Raw genomic sequence first — 25512 nt, 5'->3', positions numbered from 1 at the left:
CTCTTTCCAGACATGCACCCAAGACTAGACCAGCCCAGAAATCACTCAGCTACGGGGCGGAGAGGGGAAGGAGGCACAAGAGGCACAGCTCACACAGGCTTCCCAGCCCAGAAATCACACAGCTACGGGGCGGAGAGGGGAAGGAGGCACAAGAGGCACAACTTTCGACACGGGACTTCCTCGTGCTTTTTCGTTGCTGCCTGGTCTTTAGATACCGTTTTCCGACCGTTGAAGACAGCGCACAAGGAGCAAAAATGGCGATGTGCTCGTTGCCGAGTTCACGTCCTGATATTCGAGGCCAACGTCGACCCCCACGATCGCGCGTCTGCTGGAGCGCGCGCAAAGCCGACCAGATTCACAGCTCCGATCCCGCGTCGCACGATAGCCCGAGGACAAGAAGGCCCAGGCTAGCGAGGACCGGAAGAGAGGCTGTCAGAGGTGCGGAAGACCATTGATCAATCCATGAGTGCTTCGTTCTCGTACGACTGTATTCAAGCTTCGCGCCCTTCTCGTGCTCTTTGGGCGACGATTGCGGAATATGGACCGGCCTCCATGTCTCGTGCGGACTCGTGCAATGAATCTTATCGATGTAAATGAGCAGCAGGCTAAAAGGTTATCTAGAAATACAACACCGTTGCCGCAGCCGTGCGCGTAGGTTCACTTCTTCGGACAGGCGGCGCCCTGCACGCCATCGAGCTGCCAGATCTTGACGCTTTCGACGACCATGCCGCGATCCTCTGGCGCTTCAGGCCAGGTACTGTACCACTGATCCTTGGCCGCCCAGAATTGCGACCTCGCAGCATTGATGTCGGCCGTGTTGGACCACGGCATGGTTTCCTCCTTGAAGTAGCCATTGGTGCCACCCACGGCGACGTTGAGAATCAGATAGAACTCTTGATCAAAGGGCGCCGCTGAGTTCGAGAGGGGCACCCATGGATTGGAGTACGCCGTGCCGTTCTGGCTAGAGATGGCAGGGAAGTTGCCGAGGTTCCAAAAGCTCTCCGTGAACTTCCAAGCAAAGACTTTGTTGATCGGTGAGCCTTCCCAGGTGAAGATGCCTTCTGGCGTCCACTCGAGGCCGAAAGTGTGAAAGTCCTCGTTGTAGAACTTGCGATAGAGCTGACGCTCGGCAGTAGTCTTGGCGTATCTATCCGTAGCCGAGTCGAGGCCCCAATGAAGCGTCGAGTGCATGCGGTTGTAGGTGTCGTCCGCATGCTTCTCGAGAATGTTCCCGCGGCTCTCGAAAATGTCGATCTCGCCGGACCTGGGCCAAGGACCATATCGAGACTGATCGCGCGGTAGCATCCAGATAGCCGGCCAGATCCAATCCCCCGTCGGCATCTTGGCCTTCACCTCGATGCGGCCGTACTTGATGGCCGTGGAGAAGTTGGTCACGAGGCGCGCAGACTGCACAGGAGGCAAAACGTGACCGAGAGTCGCATTCGAAGCCGCAGCGCAGTAGGCGTCCGAAGTATTCGTCGAAGTGCAAATTCCCGCTTGAGTGAGGTTCAAGGTGTAGCCGTCGAGAATGGCGGCCTCGCCCAGATTATCGCTGGTGAGCGTGGGCACCAGGTAAAGCTTGCCATCCTTGACGAACGAATTGTTCTTGGACGATGTCGTCCACTCGAATTCATTGTTGCCGAAACCGCCCGTTTCCTGCTCGTGGAACCAGACGTTACTGTTGATTTCCGTGCCTTGGAAATCCTCTTGAAGCACCAAGCAGTACTTGTGACGTGGCACATCGAGGTAGCCAAGAGCAATGAGGCCGATGCCGGCAATCACTCCCAGCAAAATGGTGCAGGCGAAGGCAATGCGGACATTGCGATCATCTCTTTTGCGTGACTTGCTCTCTACCCAAGGCTTGTGAATGGGGCGATCAGGCTTCCAGAGCTGCGATTTGAAGATGGGTCGTCGCTTTAGAGTGGAAGAGGGCGAGCTGAGTGCGCCATCGACCACCGAGGCCCGCGAGCTTGATGTGGCGAAAGGGTTGACAGCGTCGGCGGCTGATGCAGCGCTGTGTTGCGAAGCTTGCGAGATTGGACGTTGCATGATCGTGGGTTGAGAGAGTGCACGTCTGCGTGGGCTAGCAAGATTGTCCTAGCCTCCTCCTCTTTAAGTAGCGAGCCTCTGCGCTGGGCGACGAACATCCTTATCGATGCTTTTGCTACCAATCAGGTGATTCGAGAGCACTGGTTTGGCCAGTTGCAATGTCGCGTTCGTCCAATTCGCTTCCAAATCGGCGTGAAGTCTGGTGGCGGGATCTCATCCCGCGCGTGAAGTCTTCTTGCGTGGATCTCTGGCGACAGCCCGTTCCAGGCCCGACAAACAAACGGGAGTCAAGGAAGTCGCCGAGAGAGGCACTGCAGCGGTGCGGCATCCTGTATCTCGGCTGCTGTACCGCGCGGGCCGGACTCTGAATATCTCGCTTCGGCTGCCGCTGCGAGATTGTCCTCACGCGCCCGATTAAGTAGTGCGGGGCGCAGCAGCAGTCTGGAGCGCGGACGAGTCAAGCGACAGCGTATGGCGACCGCCACGGGCAGGGCTGCTTGAAATGGCCCGGGGGAAGCGGCAATGAAACATCAGTTGGGAAAGAAGGCCGCGCGCGCAGTTGCTTCCATTGACCCTTTCCAGCTGGGCTCGCAAGCCTGGCCGCTCAGTTTCACCACGTCTTTTTTCCAGTCCCGACGCGCGGCTCAAGATGGCACTGACTCGCGGCGAGCTCGTGACTGAGCTCGTGCTCTTGGATCAAATGCCCACACCTGCTTCAGCCGCGGAAGCCTGCTTTGTCCGAACTCGAGCCGCCGGACCTCGAGCCGGGACGAGGAGCCGGGCCTGGACAGACTGCAGCAGGGCTTCACGCGGGATGGTCCAACACAGTCACGAGGCAGAAGATCAAGTTCTCGAATGGGCCATTGACGGTCACCTGGCGGTCGAACAGAATTTCGGGACATTCGCTGTCGCTACACTTGCTATCGAACTGCACGTTCGTCAGAAATCTGGCAGATACGGCAATCATGATAGGACTGTCCGGCGCGACCTCCCAGCGCGTCAACTATGGATTGAGCTGGTGGCTTTGAGTTCTCGACATCATCACGTCCGTGAGCGATTGACATAAAGACCAACAAATCCTCATGCAACATGATTTTCTGCGCTCCTCCGTCATCAATCATCACCCTCGAGCGCAATGCCCTTCTCCCTTCCCTCGCTTCCCTTCGGCAAAACGCCCTCGGCACCTTTGCCAACGCCTTCCATCAACGAAGAGAAAGAGGACAATGCCAACCCCACCCTGGATAGCTTCGATCCCATATCTCAGGTGGCCACGCTACCTAGTTCTCAGTCATGGCAGTCAGACGAAAGTGACCTTATGTCACGCCGCCTGGCTTGCGAAGTCATGGCTCGCTCCATCTTCACCTTTGCCAGCACTCGACGCTTCTTCTCTGACCGAGAGGACGTGTGGAATGGAGTGGCTCTTCGCCTGGCCAAAGGAGATTATGCAGTCTGTCCGCCCACGGATCCACGTCTCGATGACTGGACCGCTGCTATAGCCGTGCTCAATTGCGAGGTGAGCATCTAGCTAGCCAAGTACGGTCAATTACTCACGCTGACGGCTCGTCACGACGTTCCCTTTACAGGCAGCCATCACTATCACGTCGACAGTCGTCGCTGGCGTCTTGCACTTCCTCCCCGTGGACGTCACTGAAGTGGCTCTCAGCCCTACAGAGCGAGTTCAAGTCGTGCAATCGACGGCCGATCTGGTCAAGGCTCGTAAGGCTCAAGGCGCGGCCTTCATTCAGGGTGAAGACCGCCTAGTCGTCTGGGCTGACAAGGTTGCCGACCTCGCTGCAAAGGCCGAAGCAATTGACGTCAAGATGGTTCAGTACATCTGGCTACTCGCCACGGGCAAGAGCATCAACCTGCCGTCCATGGCACCACGAATCAACTGCGCCTCTCCTTCAGAGCGTACGTCCGTTTACGCACCGCCATTGGAAGAGGCAAAGAACCACAGGCAGTCAGGTTCGGTGGACGAGAAAGACGACTTTGCGGACGACGACCTTGAAGCATCAGCAGCGCCTGCCGAACGCAAGACCCTGCTTCTAGCCCCTATCATCCACGGCCTTGGCGCTGCGTTGAACCTCGTTCTCCAGGGTAACCTCATCCGCATCCTCTTGCTCGAGTCGGGTCAAGACCACCAGTGGATGCGACTTGCCCTCGCTGCCATTGTGCCGGCAATTCTTGCTATCTCTCTCTTCTTTACGGAGAACATCATCGGCGGCCTGTTTCAAATCTTTGGGCCCATCAAGCAGATGTCAGCGAACACGCGCTACTACTCTGGTAAAGCGCCCAAACGGATCAAGTCAGGTCCGCTCCCGCACATTACCATCCAGATGCCTGTCTACAAGGAGAGCCTCGAAGAGGTCCTGATTCCTACCATCGAATCTCTCAACGTTGCCATCTCGACTTATGAGCTTCAAGGTGGTACGGCGTCCATCCTAGTCTCGGAAGACGGCCTGCTTGTTGTCTCGGAAGAAGAGAGAGAGAAGCGCCTCGACTACTACGAGCGCCAGCAGATCGCCTGGGTCGCACGACCGGGCCACAATGTTGATGGCTACGTGCGCAAAGGTCGCTTCAAAAAGGCGTCCAATCTCAACTTCACCTGTCTCATCTCGCTGCACGTCGAGGAGCTCATGGACGAGCGCCGACCTCAATTTGGACAAGACGAGATCTGGACCGATGAGGACGAGTCACGACTCTACGACGAGTGTTTCGCCATTGCACTGGCTGCAGCTCATCCCTTGGCGAAAGGTGCCGGCAATGTGCGAATTGGCGAGTTGATCTTGATGATTGACTGCGATACGCGGGTACCACGCGACTGTTTCCTCGACGCAGCCTCGGAAATGGCGCAGTCGCCTGATGTCGCCATCCTTCAGCACTGCTCCGGCGTCATGGAAGTCACCAAGGACAACTACTTTGAGGCCGGTATCGCCTTCTTCACCAGGACTGTCAACTTTGCGATCTCCTTTGTGGTCAGCAATGGCGATTTGGCACCTTTCATGGGGCACAATGCCTTTCTCCGCTGGTCGGCACTGCAAGAAGCCGCAGAAGTCGACCCGGACGACGGCGTGCGCAAGATCTGGGCAGAGACGACCGTCTCGGAAGACTTTGAAATCACGTTGCGCCTCTTGATGAAGAAGTACATCATCCGATGGGCGACATATTCGGACTGCGAATTCAAGGAAGGCGTCTCCTTGACGTGCGACGACGAATTGAACAGGTGGCAAAAGTACGCATTCGGCGTATCTGAGCTGGTGTTTCGCCCACTCAAGTACTGGTGGAAGGGGCCCATCACGCCAATTTACCGTCGCTTCCTCTGGGCTAAAGGCATCCCTTGGCACTCCAAGTTCTGTTCGACCTCCTACATCTTCTCCTACTATGCGATTGCGTGCGCCATGCCGCTGACCATTGCGCTCACGCTGATCCAAGGATGGTTCGCACCGACACTCGACCTCGTCTTCCTTCAACCTTTCAAAGTCTTTGTCGCCATCGTCGTCGTCTTCAACGGCCTCTGCATGTTTGGTTTCGTCGCCGCCAAGTTCAGGAGCCGTCGCCAAAAGCTTTGGCCCGCCATTCGAGAGCACGTGGTCTGGATGCCCTTTATGACCATCTTCTTCACGGGTCTATCCTACCATGTCCTTACCGCCGTACTCTCGCACCCGGTAGGATACAACATGACGTGGGGCAGCACCAACAAGTCCCTCGAGCAGTCAAACTTCTTCGTCGAAGTTCCGGCCATTTTCCGCCGCTACTGGAAGATGATCATCGCCTGCGTTCTCACGATCATTGGCTTCGCCGTGCTCAATTCGCCGGAGATTGTGCCGCTGGAATGGCAACTCATTGGTGGAGCGACGCTGCTCTGGTGTCCAATGTGGCTTGCTGGCATGCACCTTGTTTATCACGTTGCCCTCAATCCGCAGCTCTTGCGCTTCAGCTTTTAGAGATTCAGGTACGGGTAGATCTACTTGAGAATGTTTCTTCGTCTCGCTTGTACTTCTACTTATAAATGTCACCGTTTTCTGTAACATTCGAAGCACCAATTGTGATCACGACTTTCATCGGTCGAAGTGCTCACACCAGCGTATACGTGCGCAGTGTACGAGCCCGGGACGGGCAAGCTTGCGGTCGTTAGTCTCTGTGAGGCCTTGAGCATAGTGGGTCAGAGGTGAGAAGCAGGACGGCGCTGATCCCATCGTCTTCATCGAACATCACCTTTATTGCTTGCATCAGCCTCAACAAGACCGAAGAGTTCGGCTGGCAGCCTTCTCAATGCACCCTCTTCAGCCGGAGAACAGGCCAGGCAAGCAGTTCAGGAGAGCACGCAGGCCCTCTCATTACCTACCTCGCCGTGCGAATAGCGCAAAAGGAGGGAGAATCGCAAGGCTTACAGCTATGACTGTGCACCCCAAAACGATCGCGGGATCAGCTCGAGTTCGCTTCCGCCACTCTTCATGTTTCTTCGAACACAAAGACGCACAATGATCCGCCTTACTGTATCGAAGCGCATTGTCAATCGACTGCAGCTTTGCATTCCGACAGGCGGTTGTTGAGCCGGGAGACGATGAAAGGTGGTGCTTATGAAACAGATGGTTGCAATGGTAAGGAGGCTAAGATACATGAGGACGAGACAGCGTAAACAGAAGCGGAACGAGACGGAACGGAACCGGCCGAACAGCGGTCGACACATGGGCGTACGTTGCGAAAGCTTTGGGTGAAAAGCGCATACACTCGTCACAGCGTATGCATTCGAGCGAGGGCCACGTCAATCCTCGCATCCAGAGCTAGATGGGCACTGGATCACGAATCATAGGGCTCAAAGGCAAAGGCTGGGTATGGAGGAGGGGCCGGGACAGGCTCCCGTATCAATATTTACAGCGGCCTTCTGACACGCGCGAACAGATGCTTCGTCATCGCCGAATCGTCAACACGTATCGCTGTGTCCTGTCTGGCTTTGCCGTCGGCAGAATCTTCGCGTGGATCTTCCAGCGTCGGTGAGGGCGAGTGGTCCGAGAAAGCTTGGTTAAAAACAAGCTCAAATTCCAACTCTGGCATCATGTCGCTGGGGAGGATAGTGTCGAAACCAGCTGGCAATGACTCCGAGTAGAAGCTGGATGAGAGCCTGCAAAGGGGCCACGAGCTCGTCAATCAGTTTCGGTCCTTCTTCAAAGCATTATTGACGGTACGAACCAGCAAAGCCGAAGACTCCGTCAGCATAGCCAAGCTGTCGGTCGCAGGCTCCTCGGTGTTGTGCACTTCAACAAAGTCGTCGAAGTTGAGCTTGACCGTGGTGGTGCAGCCAAGTCTCGCGATTGGTGCACCAAAGAGAGTCGAAACTTTGCTAGATCGAGCGCCCCGCCTGTCCTTGAATGTACGACGGGCCAAGCTAACGGCGTATTCGTTGTAGGCTGCTATGGTGGTAGTAGATCCAAGTGTGGACAGGTGTCGATAGAGATCCGAGGGCGTACTGCCGTCAAAGACGGCAATATGCAGCTGCATGTGATCAATGCGAGCGTCCCCGTCGCAGACTCGCGTGGTATTGCCTGAGTCGGGACGAATCAGAAGATCAACACGCAGCCGCAAAGACACTGACCTGCTTTCAGGCACTTACTGTTGCTCGAATCAAATCTGAGGATCACTTGCTGCGTCGATACATTCGTCCTGATCTGACTATTGTCGAAGAGCCACATGGTGTATTGGTTGTTTTCGGGGTCCTTGAACTGTTGCAGGCTTTGCGGCACAAAGTTGTCGGCATGGCACCCGTAGTGGAGACCGTATGTCATGTTGCGAGCTGCGTCTGCTGGGCAGGGCGTATCAAAGCGCTCCCATCCCAAGAAGAAGGTAGGTCCAGCAGTGCCATTGAGGTTGGCCTGGTATTGGTCAGTGTTGAGCGACATGATGGCGACTGACGGCATGAAGGTGGCTTCCTATAGTGAGCAAAAGTGCGTTGTCAGTGCAAAGAGTCATTTGCTTGCACCGAGGCTCGATCGCAACTCACTTGTCGCTCGACGCTGGTCTTGAGGATGGTCGTGCGAAGCTGGCTCGCCCATCGGCGGTCGTACATGGGTATCAGAACCGCGGCCAGGAAGACTACAGCCAAGTAATTCTGCATCGGCGCCAGACTTTTCTGCCATGGCTCCTCATTCTCTTGCCCATGCTTGCAATGAAGTCTCCATGCTTCCACGCTTGCCGCAATCAGCGCCGCGGCTAGGACGATGCCGAGGACCGCGAAGACTGCTGCCTTGGATAAGTCAGGATGGGACTGCAAAGAGCGATAGAGGCCCACGACTGCGGTGAGGATGACGAGGAACCAGCCTACATCGGCGATGAACAGAAGTAGTGGATGGCGCGGGCCCTCGCGTCCTGCACGTTGGAAGAGGTTTGGGAATTGGAACATTTGGTGCGCTTTGTCGGCAATGATGAGGGGCCGTTCTGAGGAGCGACGTCGGTTTCCAGGCGCAATAAATACGCGTTGCCCTGCTGAGTACCGTGCGCGATGTGGGTGTGGCGCAGTTATTAATGCATGATCACAATTTACCGGCATCATTTGCATTGTGGCTTGAACAGTGAACGCGCGGGGTCCCGTGGGACAAGATGCAGCCAAGTGAGATGCTCTGCTGCGCAGGACTTCAGAGGCGCGGCTCGCTTATCGTGAGCCGCGGAGACTCGGGGAGCTTGCGCCGTGAGCCAAAGACAGTGTCCCGCGTCAATCTATTAATATCGATGATCATTGGCCCTCGTCCCGATCCCGCGTCATGCTTTCACGACCCCAAATCCAGCAGGCCCAGGCTTCATGGCTAGACCCACAGTCCAAGGACGATGCCATGCTCCCACTCAACTGTCGGAGGAGGTTAGCTCTGAGCTACCTGCGCCATGACGAGAGGCTAGGTCCTGAATGGCATTGCGAAGCTCCGCCGTCCCGGGAGCTACCCCGCTTGGCTCCCTAGGCCATGACGAAAGGCGAGACCGGGAGGAGCTCGAACCTGAAGACGGTATAGCGACGTCGTCACTTCAGAGGGCGCCACAATGTTGCAGGCAACCACGATTGGCAAGCAGACCACCTTCTCTTAGGATTCGCACGAGGGTATGTAAAGCCCGCACAGCACCTCTTTCACCCGCATCATTCACGGCACTGCATCCATTGAACCACTTCGATGACAATCCTCGCGGCAATCCTTGCAGTCCTGTCTATCCTACCAGCTATCATCGCTGTTGACCTCCGCGACCGATGCCCGGGGTCGACCTGCTGGAATGGTGTCAACCTTGCCATCATGTCTTACAACCAGGAGAATGGCTGGACGGGCCAGGTCACTCCCGAGTCCGACTACAAGCTCTACCGCGGACTTGGCTTCAACATTTTCCGCTACAGCTTCTCATGGAACTTGCTCCAACCCGATGTCACTCAAAGCTGGAACGACGAATACTACGGTGCTATGCTCGCGAATGTCACAAGCATGCTGAAGGACGCCAACGTCTGGGTCATCCTCGACTGCCATGACTTCGGCCGGCACAAGAACAGCTTCATTGGCGAGGACGCTGGCGCTCCGGCTGACGGGCTCGCGACCATGTGGGCTACGATTGCGTCCTACTTCAAGAACGAGTCGCGTGTGGCTTTTGGCATCATGAACGAGCCTGAGGACCGGGCTGATACTCTTGCCGTTACAGACTACCTGCAAAGGTCGATCGCAGCCATCCGAGATGCCGGAGCAACTTCTCAATACATTTTCCTCCCAAGCAAGGAGTATCAAGGAATGTCGACGTGGCTCAAGTACTCCAACTACACACTCAGCATCACTGACCCGAGTGATTTGCTGATCTACGACATACACAGCTACCTCGATCACAGCATGGGCGGGGTTGAGGAGTGTGAGGATTTCAACACCACACGGCGCGACATGTACACAGATGTGACGAACGCTCTTCGCAGTCACAACAAAACGGCCTTCCTCAGCGAGATCGGCGGCCTTGCGACGCTGACTTGTGTCAGAGCTGTCAATGAAGCGTTGGCTTTTCTAGACCTTCACAGCGACGTGTGGGCAGGTTGGACGGCCTGGGGCCCCGAACAAGTCCAACCTGACCCACGCGAGCCAGACAAGAAGAGCAGCGCGACGGCGTGGTTCATGGACTGCGCAGAGGGAGACCTTCTTCATTGGGCGTTTCTGCGACGTGGGTCTGTGGGCATTGCGAGGGCGGGCAACTCCTCTTGCTCTCCGATCAGGGACAGTCTTGGTCGGCCTGTCAATGCAGCAGCAAGCAGCGTGGGGCTGCCAAGTGCAGTCGCTGCGTCTGAGCCGCCTTTGCCGTCGACTACAGCAGCGATGGCTGTCTGTACTTCAGCGTCCGCAAACTCGAGCTCCTCTGCGTCGCTGAGTATGTGCACATGTGTACTTTTTCTGCTCGCTCTGCTTGCAACCGTCATCGCATCGAATTAAGCGACATGAGATCATCCGCCCGCTAGGCAAGCGTAGTGTGTCACTCAGCGTTTCCCCAACGCTTGACAAGCCTCCGTAGGCCAGCGGTCAAGGCCTGGCCGGATTTGAGCGCGCCACTCAAAGCAAAGGCAGCCGATGCGACAGCCGCCAAACGCCCAAGGCCCTATGTGGAAGAGAGCACAGCGGAGTGCCTAGCAAGCGAAAAGCGAGGAGCGAGGAGCGATATGGGAGACGTGAGACGGAATCAAAGACTGGTAGAATCGATTGCGCTCGTCTGCGTACGTGCGTTGCGAAGCGGCTGGGGCTGAGAAAGATTCGAGCATCAAAAGAGAAGCTAGGCTTGACTCCTTCTGTACTACTGGCGGGCCTGACCAGGCAGTAAGGGGAGGCGTACTGCCCCGTAGCCGAGTCGGTGACGCCGAGCACCAGGTCCTTCGCACCCCCACCGCTGACTGAACCCCTGAAGGGCACCCAGATCTCTCCTGGTACCGCCGACGTGCTGGCCGAGGTGTACAGCCCTTCGTTCCTCCCCCACTCCTCCATCAAGACCTTGGGAACTGGTACGCAGAAGCTCCAAGTCGATGCTGAGGGCGAGGTAGGGTGCAGCGTCGTGCGTATGCCACCCTGCTTGAGCCTCACCGCCAAGCCGTTGATGAGCTTAGCATCGGCGACGGGGAGATCGGCGTACACGATCTCAAAGCGCTCGCGCATCACCGAGGCCAGCTCAGCCAGCATCTTGAGGCCCCGCTCCCACTCACCCCCCACCTCTTGACGGAGCGGCTCCAAGACGTAGACGATTCCGCCTTGCTGAATGACTTGCAGGCGGTAGTGGGTGAGGACGGCAGAGGCTTCGGGGCTTGCGGCAAGAGGTTGGCAGACGCACTGCGTCTCCTGCACCATCTTCATGCAGAAACTTGCCTCCCCGTCCACCAACAGGCCAGCGCAAGTGACATCTCTCTCGAAGGCCAGGCGGTGCGATGTTGAAGTGCCAGCAGCCAGCTCAACCACCCCTCTCTTGACCCCATTCTTGATCTTGCAGGGTATGCCAACTTGATCGCGAGCGTCTCGCACCGCAGCCGGGATTGTCTTCGGCTTGATGAGGGCCTTGATCGGTCTTGAGATCCGGGCCGACGCGACGTGGGTGCTTGAGAAGGATCGGGAGGACTGCTCGACCATGTCCACCTCGTAGCGCGGGTCGTTGTGCGGTACCAGAGCGAGCGATGGAGCGGGAGACTGAGCTTCGTCTGCGTATCCCATGTTGAGGATCCGTCCTGCCGCCGCGATGTTGGGACTCGCCTCTGCCGTCATAGCGAAAGGCGCTTCGAGCATGGCCTCTTCCTCGTCCTCGTTGTCGCCGCCCTCGCCGCCCTCATCGCCCTCGCCCCCACCGCCCTCGCCACCCTCGTTGTCGCCACTTTCGACCTCCTCTGGCAAGCTTAGGGTCTCCTCCTGCCAGTCTCCCTCCACCCACATCCTCTGCGACATGGCAACCAGCTCCTCCATGTCGACGTCTGCAGCGCGCGCATCGCCCTCGCCTCCCGCATCGCCGCCGCCACTCATGAGGTCGTCCAGCGCCCTTGCCGCCGCCGCCAGGCCGACCGTGAAGTGACCTCCCGCTGCATCATTTTCGCGCGGCGAAGGAGGGTTAAAGGCTCAATGGAGCGCCGCCCTACGCTCCTCGTCCTCCTCGGCGCCCGTGAGCGTTGGCGGTTGGTGGTGGTAGAACCACCATCCTGCGCTGCCGATGAGGTCGGTGAAGCGCACCGCCGGCACGGCCGAGTTGACCCCCTTGATGGTTCGCGCTGCCCTGGTGCCGACTCCGAGAGCAAAGATGCCGTCGTAGCCGTTGCGCGGCGTATTGAGCGCGCAAGACCACTCGTGCTCCAGCGTGGCCACAAACATGCGGTTGATGTACGCGTACTTGAAGGCTCTCGGGCAGTTTTGCGCCCCCATCTGGTCGAGTTTGACCCCATTCGCCGTCGACGCAACATTTTCAACCAGCCACTCTGCCGACTGGCGCTCATTTGCCGTTGGTCCCGCCCACGAAAGGACCAAGTGCACGCTCTTCTCCATGCGAGGCTTGTGCAGGCCACGGTGCACGCCTAGATGCTTGTCCAGCATCGCATGGCCGCCTTGATTTGCCGCTTCCATGATCCTGCGCGCTTGTGCTCGGTGGTTGTCATTTCGCCTCGAGATCGACTGCTTGTAGGCAGAATCTACGTAGTCGTACGTTTCTTGGCGCCCCACATCGTCAATCCACCTCTCGATCACGCGATAGACCCCGAAACGCTGGCATGTGAGTGCGTTCAGCTCCGGGAGTGCGGCAATGATCGCCTCAGCCTCCTCGATCGAGTCGTCATACGGCGTTGAGAGGCACGGCGTCGCGTCCAGAATGATGTCGGCCATCTCGGTGCTGGTGTAGCTGCGAAAGAACGTGCTGATATCGAGCGCCGTTCGCAGCCAGATCCGCTTTCTCGTCTCGATGCAGCGTTTGACAATGGCGTCGTGCTTTGCGAGGTCCGCTCGTACCATCTTGGGAGACGCGAAGGGAGGTTGCCCACGCCCAGGTGCTGTAGTCCGCTTTGATCGCGACAAAGGCCTGGTGCGTTGCTGCTTCGACCATGGCGTCGATAAATGGCCTGATGAGGAGCTCCACCTGGCTTGCTGGGCGATTCAGGTCGGCGAGCGGCGGAGGAGCGAAGCGAAGGAGGGCGGTGGCCAGAGTGGGTGGAGCAGGAGGAGCGGTGACGGGGAGACCAGTGGGAGCGAGAGGAGCGATGATGGCAGCGATGGTGGGAGCGAGAGGAGCGGCTGGAGTAACTGCTTGTGGTATCGTCGTGCCTGATGAAGGAGGAGGAGGCGGAGAAGGGTCTATGGCGTCGAGTGAGGCGTCAAAGAGGGGATCCTCGTCCATCGGAGCATTGTCGCGGCCATGATGCGGAGACCACTCCATCTTTGCACCTCCTTCTGCTTGCTTCTGGCTGTGTTGCCTCTGCCTACCAGCCTGCACTCGCAAGGCGTCCCCTTCTTCTTGCAGGGCGCGCAGGCGTAGACGGCCCTCTTCTCCTTCTTGCCCTCTTCGCCCGCCTCGCCCTTCTCGGCAACGAAGACACAGCACGCGATTCCCTTCTTCCTGCATCGAGCACATGGGCGCGCGTGTACGAGTGGCTCACCTTCCTTCTTCGACTCGACTGTCATCGCGTCGATTGCCGGGCACCAGAACCACCTGTCGTCCAGGATGTAGGTCGCGAACTTGACCTTGGCCTGATCTGCTCGGCGGAAGAGGTCTGCCGTGCCAGGAGGCATCGGCAGCTTTGCCAGCCTCTCTGCCATCTCCGCCTCCTTCCATGGTTCCTCTGCCAGGTCGAGCTCCTTGAGCACGACGGCTTCGCCAGAGACGCGCACCTCCTCGAAGCGCTGCAGCAGCGAGCGAGGGGCGGCTCGAGGCTCAGCCGACGGTTGCTCGTGAGAGCGCACCCAGTCGAGCGATGCCACGGCTACTTGCTTGGCTGGGGGAAGACGATGACGACGACGATGAAGGGGGTATCGAGGCGGGGGCGGAGCTGCTGCGAGCGGCGAAAGGAAGGGAGAGTTGAGTAGGTCAGCGGCTACGAGCACTTGCTTGCTTGATCGACCATGTCGCCGCGCCGCGGCAGGGCGTGCCGCCTACTCACTGCTCTGCTTTGCGGGTCTGTTTATGCTTCTCACTCTCTGCCGCGTGAGCTTCAGCGGCAGCCTTTGCCTCGGCCGCAGCCTTTTCCTGCGCCTTGGCCAGATCTTCCTCATGCTGCTGGCGAGCTATGTCTCGCTCGCAGCGCCAGACCTCCAGATCCAGGTCATCTCCTTCCCAAGCTGGCGTGGGGCAGTCGTATGTTGGGGCAGGGAAGGCTGATGGCGGAGAGGCGGAAGCAGAGGGGTGGGTTAGATTGGGTCTGGCAGGGGCACTCTGGAGAGCGCTACGACTCTCACTCTGGCTCATAGTAACTTTTCGTACCATAATGTGTGAGCGGTTGACGAGAAGAATTTTGCTGAACCACGCTGGATGGTTCAGGAGGAAAACCCAGTCTCTTGCGACCAACGGTGGGGGGAAAACGAGTAGTCGAGGCTGCATCAGCCGCGTCCAGCAGGCCGCATGGGCTGAGCGTCAGCCATCCGTGGCTAGCCTCGGATGAGTGGCGGCGGGAAGATCTGGCAGGCGACTGTGCGGGAAGTGATAGAGACGCGAGCCCGTTTCGCAACGTCTGGTGGTGACGGTGGCGGCGGCATCAATTACGGCGGGCGTGGTGGAGGTGACGAGTAGGCATGGCGGCGTCGGCGGCGTCGGTGTTGGTAGGCGAGGTAGCATTGATGGGCGTGGTGGCCCTGCTAGCGTTGATGACGCATCTCCTCTGGCTCCTTACGAGCCTTTACGACGTAGGCCGTGACGCCCGCGGAGAGGTTTACGATGGGCAGGTCCCAAAGGAAGCCTCTCAAGGAGTGCTAGATCTTAGAGGAGCAGGACGCTTGCTCTCCGTGGCGCGGAGGACGATGAAGGAGCCCTTGGGCGCCAAGACGCAGTCAAGGGGGAGTACGGGTCGTCGACGGCATAGAAAGAGAGGCACAGCCAGTAAGTCGTCGAAGGAGAGGTAGCGCCAGTTTGGGTCCTTGCCGGGGGACATGTGCTTGCCCGCGGCTCGCCCCAATGCTGGTCGTCGTGAGTCCGCGGCAAGTCAAGGCGTTGAGCTCGTAAGGAGCCGCCAGCATCTCCTCGGCCTCGATGCTGTCGGCGTACGCATTCGAGAGGCACGGCGTTGCGTCGAGGATGATTTCGGCCATCTCTCAGCTGGAGTAGCTCCTCGCGAGCTCGTTGAGGTCCAGCGTGGTGCGGTACCACAGCCTCCTCCGCATCTCGATGCACCTTTTCACAATGGCGTCGTGAGCGCGAGGTCTGCTCGTGCCATGGCCATTGCCGCCATCGAAGGGCGCCCGTCCTGTTTCAACTCGTCTTGAATGGCGGCCAGAGCCGTTGAGGTTGCTGCATCCACCATGGCGTCGATGAACGGGCGGATCAGCAGCTCAGCTTGTCTGGCTGGACGCTGGAGGTCAGACAGAGGAGGAGGGGCGAGACGGAGGGGTTGACCTGCTGAAGGGGGAGCCATCGGCGTGGGCGTGGGCGTGCGGCTGGGGACGGAGGAGAGGGGAGAAGATGCCCGAGCGCCGTTGTCGAGGGAGGGGGAGTCGAGAAGTACCATGTCGACGTCGTCCGTCAGCAGGTCATTGCCGCTGCTGCCCTCAGTAGTCGCGTCCATCTCTGCCTCCGGGCTCCTCTCGCCACGAGCATCACTTTGAGCAAATTGAGCCGGCTGGTCTGGTGCCGTGCGCGAAGTGACTGCCTGTGCCACCTGACTGTTGCATCCAGCGTTGACGGCCCGCTGCCTGCTGGCCTCTGCCACAAAGGCTCTTGGCTCGAAGTCTACGTCGACTGCTGGCAGGTGACAATGAAGTCCCATGAAGGTGGATGGGAGAGTGCCAGCGCGCTGATCATCCTCGAGTCTCGTGGCGTCGGTGGGAGGGGTAAAGCCAAGAGCCTGGCCGGGGCTGTATACGCGGCCGTGGACATCGACTGGAGCGGGAAGATCAGGAAGAATGGGCAGCCAGTATTTGATCAGCGCCTGACCGAAGTCGAAGGCGCAATTGATGAAGTGAGTGTTGAGCTTTGGTTTGGCTAGACTAGCCTGCGCTCAGACCCCTTCTTTGCCCCTATCTGGTCTCTTGAGCTCGAGTCTACATCTCCTTCAGCTTCCTCCCTTTTGAATCATCACTTTGAATTGACGTGCTTCACATTACAGTGAGCAGGCGATTTGGGCGATGGGCGTGTGTTTTGAGCGAAGTGCGTGCGCGTTGGGCAAAGGTTGATCGGCTCGCTGCCTGCAGGAGGGTGCAAGGCACGATCAGAGGCGGAGGAAGAAGAGGAGGAAGAGCCGGATACCGAGGAGGAGGAAGATGTCGTCTTGTTCGTCGTTTGGATGGAGGCTTGCAGGCTGCGCACGATTGCGTCAGCACGGAACTCCCTCAGCCCCATTGCGATGTCGACGAGTGGGAGGTCCCACAAAAACCCTTGGAAGGGGTGTTGGACTCTCCCAGCGAGGTCGTCCTCCTCAACTTGCGTCGTGGTTGTGGGCGCGGGAGCGGAGCCAAGGCTGCCAGCTTCCTCTGGTCCGCAGATGATTGCTTGTACCTCCACCGTCTGGCCAGATGGCCCAGTGGTGCTTCGTACGACGGGCGACCAGTACTTGATGAATGCGGTGCCGAAGTCGTAGATGCAGGTCAGGGAGGCGCGGGGGAGACTTGGTGCGAAGGCAAGAGGAGCACACCGTGGCGGGTGGGTCTTGGTCGCGAGGAAGAAAGGGACTTGATGGGCCAGCCCAGTCGAGGCGTCCTAGCAATGCGGGTGGGGATGACCGTCAGCAATCGCGCTTTGCCGTGCCACGCCACGTCACGCCACGCCTACTCACGCTCGACGACTCTTCACGAAGGAGTGTACCCTCATGTTGGCTCAGTTGCCAGGATCGGCTGACGTCGGCCTTGGTGAATGATACCAGGACTACCCTTGCACGAGCGCAAAAGGAAGAGCATGCAGGGCGAACGAGCCAAGCTTAGACGGCGAAAGTGCCCAGGGAAGTAGCAAGCCTCGATGCTGCGCGTGAGGTGATGAAGCCCGCCTCAGTCATGCTCTTTTTGTGCTAGAGATCCTTGGATCTACTCACGATGACGTGTACAATGTCTTCCTCAGTCTGGTCTCTTTGATCTGTGCCTTTGAATCGACGTGCTTCCACTCTACGCAAAGTGCTCTTGACATTGATGGGCAGAAGCACAACGGCGCTCTGCGTGGCAAGGTCGACAGACTGCTGCGCTATGCAAAGCCAATAACGTTGACTTTGAGGGCGACGTTGACGGTGGTGGTGACGGTGACGGTGACGGTGACGGTGACGGTGACGAGGGTGCCGTAGTCTGCGAGCAAGGTAGCGGGGGTGAACAAAGTCAGCTGGCAGCTCGTCGAGATGCTGAGCAGCGCATGTACTGACACATGGCTGACGCAAGGGCCGAGTCGCTGCGATGTAGACGCTGGCGTGACGGTGACGGTGACGGTGCCGTTCGAGTTGAGCTGACTGGATGCATCATGCCCACCTTGACAGTGGGGGGACGAGTGCTTGAGGCCTGATGAGGATGGTGAGGTGGGGATGGCCTGACTGCGAGTGCGAGTGTGCGTGCGAGCTTGAGGAGAGGTATTGATATGTTGCTGCCCCGTGCTGCTCAGCATAGTAGCGAATCTGCTGCTGTCACGCTGCGTGAAGATCCCGAACGCCAATGCCAAGTGCAGCTGCGTGCTGTCAAAGATGAGGTGAGGTAAGGGTGCAAGGTGATGTGAGCGACGGCTGAGCCTGCTGAGCGTGCTGAGCGTGCGTGGTGCGCTTACCTTGGCGGCAAGGAGGTGGCTCAGGCAGGAGAAGGTGCGAGGCGAGGAGGCTGTGTGCGTGCAGCAAGATCGTCTTGCTGATCGAGACGGGGTGGTGGTGGTGGAAAGGAAGAGCCATCATGGGGGTCGAGGGCGATGGCGAGATTAGAGTGGATGGAGCGAAGGCAAGAAGTGATTGCGCTGAGCTCATCAAGTCGAGTCATCTCGTCGCCTCGCCGCCGCCGCTAGCACAGGCCCGCCCCGCTTGATTGCACCAACGGCGAAGCGGCGGCGGCGGCGGCAGTGCGAGGCACCAAATTGATGTGATGCGGAGCAGCGAGGACGCGGTTGCTCAAGGCCGTCCCAATTGCTGGTTGTGATGGGACGGACTTGCGCAGCAGGGCACCAGATTATCCCGACGAGCGGCGAGCGGGAGCATGGATGCACGTTCGCTTGGCGTCAGGTCACAACGCATCATCAAAGGCGCCGAGCGCGCCGATCCTTTTTTCCCCTCTCACTCACACAACATTCACCAAGATGATCAGTCTCGCCGTTGTGGCCGTGCTCCTCGTGACGCTCCTCTTGCCCCTCGCGCGCGCCTGCAATGGGCCAAACCACTGTGAGTGAGCGCAGCGCCGCGCCTGACACAAGACGTAGCTGACCTCGACTCCTCTCGCCTTCCTGCCAGGCGTCTAGTGCGTCTCGCCACTTGCGCGCCTCTCGCACGCCTCTCGCACGCTTACCTCGCTCACGCCGCCCGCGCAGCCTGCCTTCCCGCGACGCCGTAGTGCCCGGCCCCTCGGGGAGCATCGAGTGCTACCCGCCCAACAAGTTCGTCACCTACAACCTCAACGCTTCGACGCCCTCTGCCGAGTACCCAGACGGGGCTGCTGGTCGTGTGCGTTTCACCTGCAAATACGACAAAGCGCGTATGGAATGGGACCTGGGATTCTCCAACACGGATGGGACCGGATTGCATGCGAGCCCTGATAATGCGGGAAAGGGCAAGGCGAGCTTCAGCGATGGGAGTGGGGGAAATGTGAGTCGCGAGCGTGGCGCAGGAGCTCCGATGATGCTGACCCTGCCGTTCTGCTCCTCAGCCTGCCCCAAACGAAATCATCCGATCGTACACCAAGGGCGTCGATATCCGGTTTAGCTGTTGAGCGTGCGCGGCGCATCTACGGCGCCTCTCTTCTCTCCGAATCACGATTCTTCTTTCCCCCGCGCGTTGATGCCCTGGCCCAGCGCCTGCCTGCGTGTAGCGACATCACTCTTTCGTAGCCAACAAGCTGCGACGTCGCGCCTCTTTGCCTCCTCATCCTTGCACTCCGTCCCCATGCTCCGCGCCCTGCTCGCCTCGCTCCTCGCCCTGATTGCGGCCTACGCGACCGCAGACGAGATCCCGAAGCACCCAACAAACTATTGCAGCTGGCGCACCGACTACGGATGTGCGTCCACGTTGCCACACTTGCAGCCTTTGCTCATGTTCTCCCTCGCCAGGCGTCTAGTACGTCCGCGCTGACGCGATGCGACACGCTTCACGCTGACCGCTGCTTGCCACGCAGCATGCCCAACAAAGGTCAGCTCATCCCTCCCATTGCGACAGTGGAAATTGACGAGCCGGACGAGTTCTTAGGAAGGTGCGTTGCCAGTTGACTCCGCGTATGCACGCACGACTGACCCCGCTTCTTGCTCGCACTACTCGCAGTGATCCCAATCCACCGCACGGTAAGGCCCGTTCCTCGACCCTCGATTTGTCCTGCTGCTGAGCGTACAAGCGGCTCGCGTAGTGACGGTGGCTTTCCCCGACCAGTCCTCCGGCCTTGTGCGCTTCGTCTGCCTGCATGATACGGTGAGTGCGCGAGCGTGGCGTGATGCAGTACCATCCCGCAGCTTCTCGCCACCTCGCGCTACGCCGCCAGTACCTCGAGGAATGGCGCGTCTCCTTTTCCAACATCAAAGGCAGCAGAATAACCGCGGGCGGGAACAATCAGGGGAGAGGCATAGTCAGTTGGAGTGATGGTGGGTCCAGCAATGTGAGTGCGTGCGAGGACCCACGGCAATTGAGGAAAGCTGATCAAGCGTGCTCCATGTCGACGCGCAGCCCACGGCAAACCAGAGCGTGACTAGCACCACAAAGGGGGTCGACGTGGTTTTTGGGTGCCGCCCTTAGCGCGGGGAGGAAGGGCTCGCGACGAGCTCGTCTCGTCGTGAGGCGACGTGAGTGAGCGCGCGAGAGAGTGGCGCTTCGCTTGATCCGCATTGCTCAGGCGCCGCAGTATCGCCGTAGTCCCTGGCGCACGTTCGCAACCAGACGATAGACGTGGATGTACGGCGGTTTAGCACCCGAGATTGTTGCGGTTGCCATGCTCGCGTCATTTGCGTGGGCGTCTTGCCTAATCGTTGTGCTCTTGCTCGCTTGCCCTAGCCCAGGACTGCGCCTCGACGGCGGCGTACCCTTCGTGCGGTCATGGCCATCCGAGTCCTCGTGCTCTCCTTCGCTTGCCCTGGCCCTGCGGCGCTGCCCTCCTCTGCTTCCTCGCAAACGCGTCGCCTCTCCTCTTACTATTCTTGCCAATCACAACAACAAGCTCATACGCCATGCTCCCCCTGCGCACCCCTCTCCTCTTGCTCGCCCTCCTCGCTGCGACGACTGGGATTGTCGACGCCGTGCTGTTCAAGAACATGTCCATCCTCTGCCCCTTGGAGTTTACGCACTGTGAGTACGGATCACCACCGGCCAAGTTGACGTCAAGCTCACCACCCTCTCGCTCCTCGCTCCTCCTTCCTCGTTGTCGTCCACAGGCGTTCAGTACGTCGACCCACAAGCGTGGCGGGAGCGCTCAGTCTGACGAGCCCCGTGTCCTCTCTTCTCTTGCAGCTTGCCACCCAAGCAGCAGCTTGTCCCTCCCGTCGCGACAATCGAGATCAATGAGCCAGACGAATTCTTGTCTACGTGCGTCGTCACGTTGCGTCCGGTACGCGTGGACGCCTCCTGATCCTGACCCGCTCCCATCAATCTCGCGCGCAGAGACCTGAGCCCCCAAGATGGTACGCCATTGCTGCGAGTTTCCGCCGCACGTCTTATTTACCCACCCCCGCGCTACCCGCAGCGATCGCAGTATTCCCCTACCGCTCCACAGGCACGGTCCGTTTCCTCTGCTCGGGCGATCCGGTGCGTTTGCCACGCTTGAACACTCCTCGCTTGAGAGCTGAACCTCGCCCTTTGCGTTACACGCCTCTCGCCAGGAGATCGAAGAATGGCGCCTCTACTTCTCCAAAGTCTGGAGCGGCACCTACGTCACGGCCGGGATGTCCAATCGCGGCCGGGGAGGGGTGAGCTTTGATGATAATACCACGGAGAAGAATGTGAGTCGGCAAGTCGGCAGCGATGCGGGACGACTTGCTGATTGCTTGCTTGCGCGCCTTCCTCCAGCCGGGTGCGGGGCAGACGATTTCCTCGCAGACGAGGGGAGTCAATGTCGTTTTCGGATGTAGGGAGTGGTAGAAGAGGGCGCGGCGCAAGATGAGTGAGCGCGAGCGAGTCGTTGGGTTACCCTTGCCGTAAATGAGTAACTCGAGTCATCCGAGCTTGCATCGCGACTTGTGCCGTCGTATGGCAGAAGTGAAGTTGTGCGCCCGCTTGCTCGAGTCGCGCGCGTAGACGCATACGTTGAGCTTTGCTTCGCCTGGACCCGCCTCGCCACACCACGTTGCCTTGATTAAGCCGCAGCAACCCGGAGTAGGGGGTGTGATACCCAGTCGGCCAGATTGTCCCGCCTGCGTCCTGCCAGCCTGCGTTGCTGTTGTAGGTTCGTGATCGCATCACCTGCCTCTTTACCCCGCTTGCTCGTGCGCACCCGAGCGTACGTGCCCGCCCTGACCCAGCCAGCGCCGTGATTGCAGACCCTCCTCGCCGCCGTCCCTCTTCTCCCTCTCGTAGTGGCGCGTTTCCCCTCGTTCTTCCTGCCTCTTCACCACCACGCAGCCATGCTCTCGCTACCCTCTTTCGCGCTCGCGCTTCTCGGCCTCTCCCTCCTTGGCCCAACGCCTAGCGCTCGCCTGACCACGATTCCCATCTCAACCATCTGCGGCTTCGAAACCACGCATTGTGAGTGCGCGAATGGCGCGTGCGAAGCTCAATCGAGCTAACTCAGCCCCTCCGCTCGCAGGCGTGCAGTGCGTCCTCGCTGCCCTACTTGAGCTCGCCTGTAGCCTGACTCTACATTCGCACCCATCCCTCGCACGCCCCGCCCCTCGCACGCACGTCCAGGATGCCGCCAAAGGAAAAGCTGCAGCCGCCTGTCGGGACGGTGGAGATCGACAAGCCCGGAGAGTTCATTGGAGCGTGAGCAGCGCCCGGCCGCGAGTTGCGCTTAATCTGACCTGCCTCACCCATCCCCGCCCTGGCTCGCAGAGACCTGAACCCAGCAAAAGGTGAGCCATCAACGTGGGCGCTTTTCCCCGCGCGCTCTGCTCACCGCGCTTCCCTCGTAGTAATTGTCGCCTACCCCTACAGGTCGTCAGGGACGGTTCGGTTCCTCTGCGTGGGAGATACGGTGCGTATTTGTCGTGACCCTTGCCCGTCTCCCCACTCGCCGTGCTCATCCACCTTCACCCCGCGCCGCGCCGCGTCGCGCCAGCAAATGCAGGAATGGCGCCTCTACTTCTCGACCGTCTACGCAGGCTCGGCCGTCAAAGCCGCGAGCGACAACCCTGCAAAGGGTCGAGGCGAGGTGACCTTCGTTGAGGTTGCCGGAGCGAGGGATGTGAGTTGCGCGCGTGCTGGCGTGGAGATCCTGACTGATTTTGTCGTCCGTGCGTGTAGCCTCCAGCGGGAACCGCGATTTTCTCGTCGACGAGGGGTGTGAATGTCATGTTTAGCTGCAAGGATGATTGAGGAGGGGGCCGAGGCTTCGATGCTGCGATGTAATGCGATCCAGTTTCCATCTCGACGAGATGCCGTCGTGCCGAGGAGCGACGAGCAAAGATGGATCGAGTGACCCTCGTAGCTCGAGCTCGTGGCGAGACTACCAGTCGCTCGATGAATCCAACAGCGCCACCGTGCAAGCGTTTTTTGCCTTCAAGCTCACCTCGTCTTGTATATGGCGTCGAGCTGTTTGATGCCCAGATACGGCGCTGTCCAGCTTGACCGCCGACGATGAGAGCGAAGATCCAGCCGGTGAAGAGAGAGAGAAAAGTCAACAAGACAGGGCGGCCACAGGTGAGCCAAGCGAGACGCGGCGCGGACCAGCCACATGGGTCAACACGCCCCGCCTGCCTCGTCCGCCGTAGCAAAACAGCCAGGCACCTCGAACCTCGCCCTCTTTGCCTTTGCTGCGCTATCCGCGAGGGAAGGCTGCCCGCCCTAGCCAGCCGCTCCCCATGCACAGCTCTTTTCCTTCCCTCTCACGCCCCTCACCCCGCCATGCTCGCCCTCCTCTTCCTCCTCGCCGCCGCAACGCCGCTGATCAACGCCTACATGACGGTGAACATCAGCATCATCTGCAAATTCGACAGCATCCATTGTGAGTCGGATGGGCGGGCTCAGAAGTTTTGCTCACTGTGGACACTTGCTCTCTTCCGCCGCCGCCTCGCTCGTTCGTAGGCGTGCAGTACGTCCTCGCGCTAACGCAGCCCGTATTGCAACCTGACCTCTCACACTTCGACCTTTCCTCCCTCCACCTCCCTTACCACGACCGCACGCCCAGCATGCCACCGAAAGAGAAGCTCCTCCCTCCAGTAGGGAACGTGGAAATCGACAAGCCTGGCGAGTTCCTCGGAGCGTGCGTTGCTGCGGCCGCGTGCGAGTGAGCCTAACGTGATACTGAGCGGCGTACGCTTGCACCATGAAAACTTGCTTGCCGCCTCGCTCGCGCGCAGAGACCTGAACCCAGCAAACAGTGGGCCGAGCCTGAGGCAGTGCGGTGCTCCATTCTCCTGCTCACGCTTCCCTTGCCAACCCTCCCCGGCACCACAGCCATCGCCGCCTTCCCCTATCGATCGGCAGGAACCGTCCGTTTCCTCTGCGACGGAGACGCCCAGCTCCCGCTCCAAACCTGGCGCCTTTACTTCTCCACCGTCCAAAACGGCGTCACGACGATCACTGCCGGGATCTCCAACCAGGGCAGAGGCGGAGTGAGCTTCGATGACGACAAGGGTGACAAGGATGTGGGGACTTTCAGGGGCGGGGAGAGGAATGCGAGTCGGAGAGGCGAGGCCAGAGAAGAGGAGCTGACGCATCGGTTCGCATCACGTTCGCGCAGCCCGCGGCGGGCCAGTCGATCACCTCCACGACTCGAGGTGTGAACGTCGTTTTCGAGTGTAGGTAATGGTCGCTCGATTGCTCCATCGTGAGACTGCGTCGCTTCGTGATCCAGTGTAGTCGAGTCGTTTGAGCCGGGCTACTGCGTCGTGCCTGTGTGCTAGAGCTCGAAGGTCGGAGCGAGAGGTTGAGAGGGCCCGTGACCATAATTGTAGGCTTGAACTCGTCGAGCCCCGCCTCCGCAATCGCGTCCGCAGCAAATCGCAGTACCGTTGACGGCGGGCGGGATTGCGCCGCCTTTGTTACGCCCTGCCCTACCGCGCTCTGTTTGCTGAGCGCACGGAGGATGATGGCCGGCTCAGCTAAGCCAGCACCGCCACAGTAGTCCCGCTCGCTCAGCGTCGCGACCGTTGGACTGTGCTGGACTCACCTCGATCGCGCGATCGTACCTAACCATCATCACCATACAGCCTATCATGCTCTATCTCCTCTTGTGGCCCCTCCTCTGCGCCACGATGGCTACCCTCGGCATGACAAAACCACCCTACATGGCCATCAATATCACCGAGCTGTGCGCCAGAGAGACCATCCATTGTGAGTGCGGGTGGCGTGCGCAGCGGGTCAGGTCGTAGAGCTCACGGCCGTCCCTTGTGCACCCTCGCGCTCGAGTAGGCGTGCAGTACGTCGCCTAGATCCCAAGCTCGCCTTGCCGCGCCTACTGTACGTGCTGACTCCCACTTCGCTCCGCGACGCGCAGCATGCCCCCGAAAGAACAGCTCACCCCGCCCACGGCTACTGTGGCCATTGATCAGCCGGGAGAGTTCATCGGGGCGTGAGTTGGCGCGGCGTGACGTGCCAGCGCGATCCCACGCCTGAGCCTGCGGGGAGCTTACCTCGTTGCCTGCCTGTCCGCGCAGAGACCTGGACCCCGCGAATGGTACTGCGGGTCATGGCGCTCGCTGCCTTCTTTCGCGATGCTCACCTACTCCTTCCCTCGCGTGCACGCAGTGATCGCAGGCTTCCCCGAACCCTCGGGAGGGACGGTTCGTTTCCTTTGCGTGGGAGATGAGGTGCGTGCAGGTGCCCCCTTTCCGCGGCTCGATCGTATCCCTCAACGCTCGCTCACCGCTCGCTCACGCCAGGCCCTCCAATCCTGGCACTTTACCTTCTCCAACGTCCCCACGCACGGCTCGAGCATCACGGCCGACGCTGCCAATCGCGGGAGGGGTGCGGCGAACTGGGATGACGGGCGGTGGACTTTCAGGGAGAGTGTGAGTCCGGGTTGCGGCGAGACGAGACGAGAGACCAGAGAGCTGACCCTGATTTGCGTG

General features: G+C 59.5%; 9 protein-coding genes across 9 annotated transcripts; 5 read left to right on the top strand and 4 right to left on the bottom strand.

Moving 5' to 3' along the window:
• Window positions 1-696: 696 nt before the first annotated feature.
• BDZ90DRAFT_205372 (concanavalin A-like lectin/glucanase) lies at window positions 697-1956 on the bottom strand (the record flags this gene model as incomplete). Its single annotated transcript, XM_025503932.1, has 1 exon — window positions 697-1956. A coding segment is annotated over one exon (1260 nt), but the record flags the coding sequence as incomplete, so codon positions are not given.
• A 1435-nt stretch (window positions 1957-3391) lies between these two features.
• On the top strand, window positions 3392-5993 carry BDZ90DRAFT_220834 (hypothetical protein; the record flags this gene model as incomplete). The annotated part of the gene is made up of 2 exons (XM_025504447.1): window positions 3392-3562; window positions 3633-5993. 2 exons carry the CDS (start codon window positions 3392-3394, stop codon window positions 5991-5993), a joined length of 2532 nt encoding a protein of 843 aa, XP_025361880.1.
• Window positions 5994-7197: 1204 nt separating this feature from the next.
• BDZ90DRAFT_227458 (hypothetical protein) lies at window positions 7198-8446 on the bottom strand (the record flags this gene model as incomplete). Its single annotated transcript, XM_025504760.1, has 3 exons — window positions 7198-7592; window positions 7661-7976; window positions 8048-8446. 3 exons carry the CDS (start codon window positions 8444-8446, stop codon window positions 7198-7200), a joined length of 1110 nt encoding a protein of 369 aa, XP_025361879.1.
• An 874-nt stretch (window positions 8447-9320) lies between these two features.
• Window positions 9321-10481, top strand: BDZ90DRAFT_260921 (glycoside hydrolase; the record flags this gene model as incomplete). The annotated part of the gene is made up of 1 exon (XM_025508317.1): window positions 9321-10481. The coding sequence occupies one exon, from the start codon at window positions 9321-9323 to the stop codon at window positions 10479-10481; it is 1161 nt and encodes a 386-aa protein (XP_025361878.1).
• A 40-nt stretch (window positions 10482-10521) lies between these two features.
• BDZ90DRAFT_275007 (hypothetical protein) lies at window positions 10522-14460 on the bottom strand (the record flags this gene model as incomplete). The annotated part of the gene is made up of 7 exons (XM_025508857.1): window positions 10522-10644; window positions 10764-12097; window positions 12155-12903; window positions 13043-13322; window positions 13655-13921; window positions 13959-14047; window positions 14156-14460. 7 exons carry the CDS (start codon window positions 14458-14460, stop codon window positions 10522-10524), a joined length of 3147 nt encoding a protein of 1048 aa, XP_025361877.1.
• A 922-nt stretch (window positions 14461-15382) lies between these two features.
• On the bottom strand, window positions 15383-17781 carry BDZ90DRAFT_260919 (hypothetical protein; the record flags this gene model as incomplete). Its single annotated transcript, XM_025508316.1, has 4 exons — window positions 15383-16083; window positions 16410-16899; window positions 17228-17471; window positions 17546-17781. 4 exons carry the CDS (start codon window positions 17779-17781, stop codon window positions 15383-15385), a joined length of 1671 nt encoding a protein of 556 aa, XP_025361876.1.
• A 2736-nt stretch (window positions 17782-20517) lies between these two features.
• On the top strand, window positions 20518-21424 carry BDZ90DRAFT_260917 (hypothetical protein; the record flags this gene model as incomplete). Its single annotated transcript, XM_025508315.1, has 7 exons — window positions 20518-20635; window positions 20722-20728; window positions 20798-20872; window positions 20948-20967; window positions 21030-21091; window positions 21166-21285; window positions 21353-21424. The coding sequence occupies 7 exons, from the start codon at window positions 20518-20520 to the stop codon at window positions 21422-21424; spliced, it is 474 nt and encodes a 157-aa protein (XP_025361875.1).
• Window positions 21425-21906: 482 nt separating this feature from the next.
• Window positions 21907-22816, top strand: BDZ90DRAFT_260916 (hypothetical protein; the record flags this gene model as incomplete). Its single annotated transcript, XM_025508314.1, has 7 exons — window positions 21907-22027; window positions 22089-22095; window positions 22190-22264; window positions 22334-22353; window positions 22414-22475; window positions 22560-22685; window positions 22745-22816. The coding sequence occupies 7 exons, from the start codon at window positions 21907-21909 to the stop codon at window positions 22814-22816; spliced, it is 483 nt and encodes a 160-aa protein (XP_025361874.1).
• A 528-nt stretch (window positions 22817-23344) lies between these two features.
• Window positions 23345-24248, top strand: BDZ90DRAFT_260915 (hypothetical protein; the record flags this gene model as incomplete). Its single annotated transcript, XM_025508313.1, has 5 exons — window positions 23345-23444; window positions 23525-23702; window positions 23800-23819; window positions 23897-24087; window positions 24183-24248. The coding sequence occupies 5 exons, from the start codon at window positions 23345-23347 to the stop codon at window positions 24246-24248; spliced, it is 555 nt and encodes a 184-aa protein (XP_025361873.1).
• Window positions 24249-25512: the final 1264 nt, after the last annotated feature.

This window comes from Jaminaea rosea (genome assembly GCF_003144245.1).
Source record: "Jaminaea rosea strain MCA 5214 unplaced genomic scaffold BDZ90scaffold_8, whole genome shotgun sequence".
In the NCBI taxonomy this organism is placed as follows: domain Eukaryota; kingdom Fungi; phylum Basidiomycota; class Exobasidiomycetes; order Microstromatales; genus Jaminaea; species Jaminaea rosea.
Note: the sequence above shows the minus strand (reverse complement) of the source record. Positions and strands in the feature narration are given on the sequence as shown.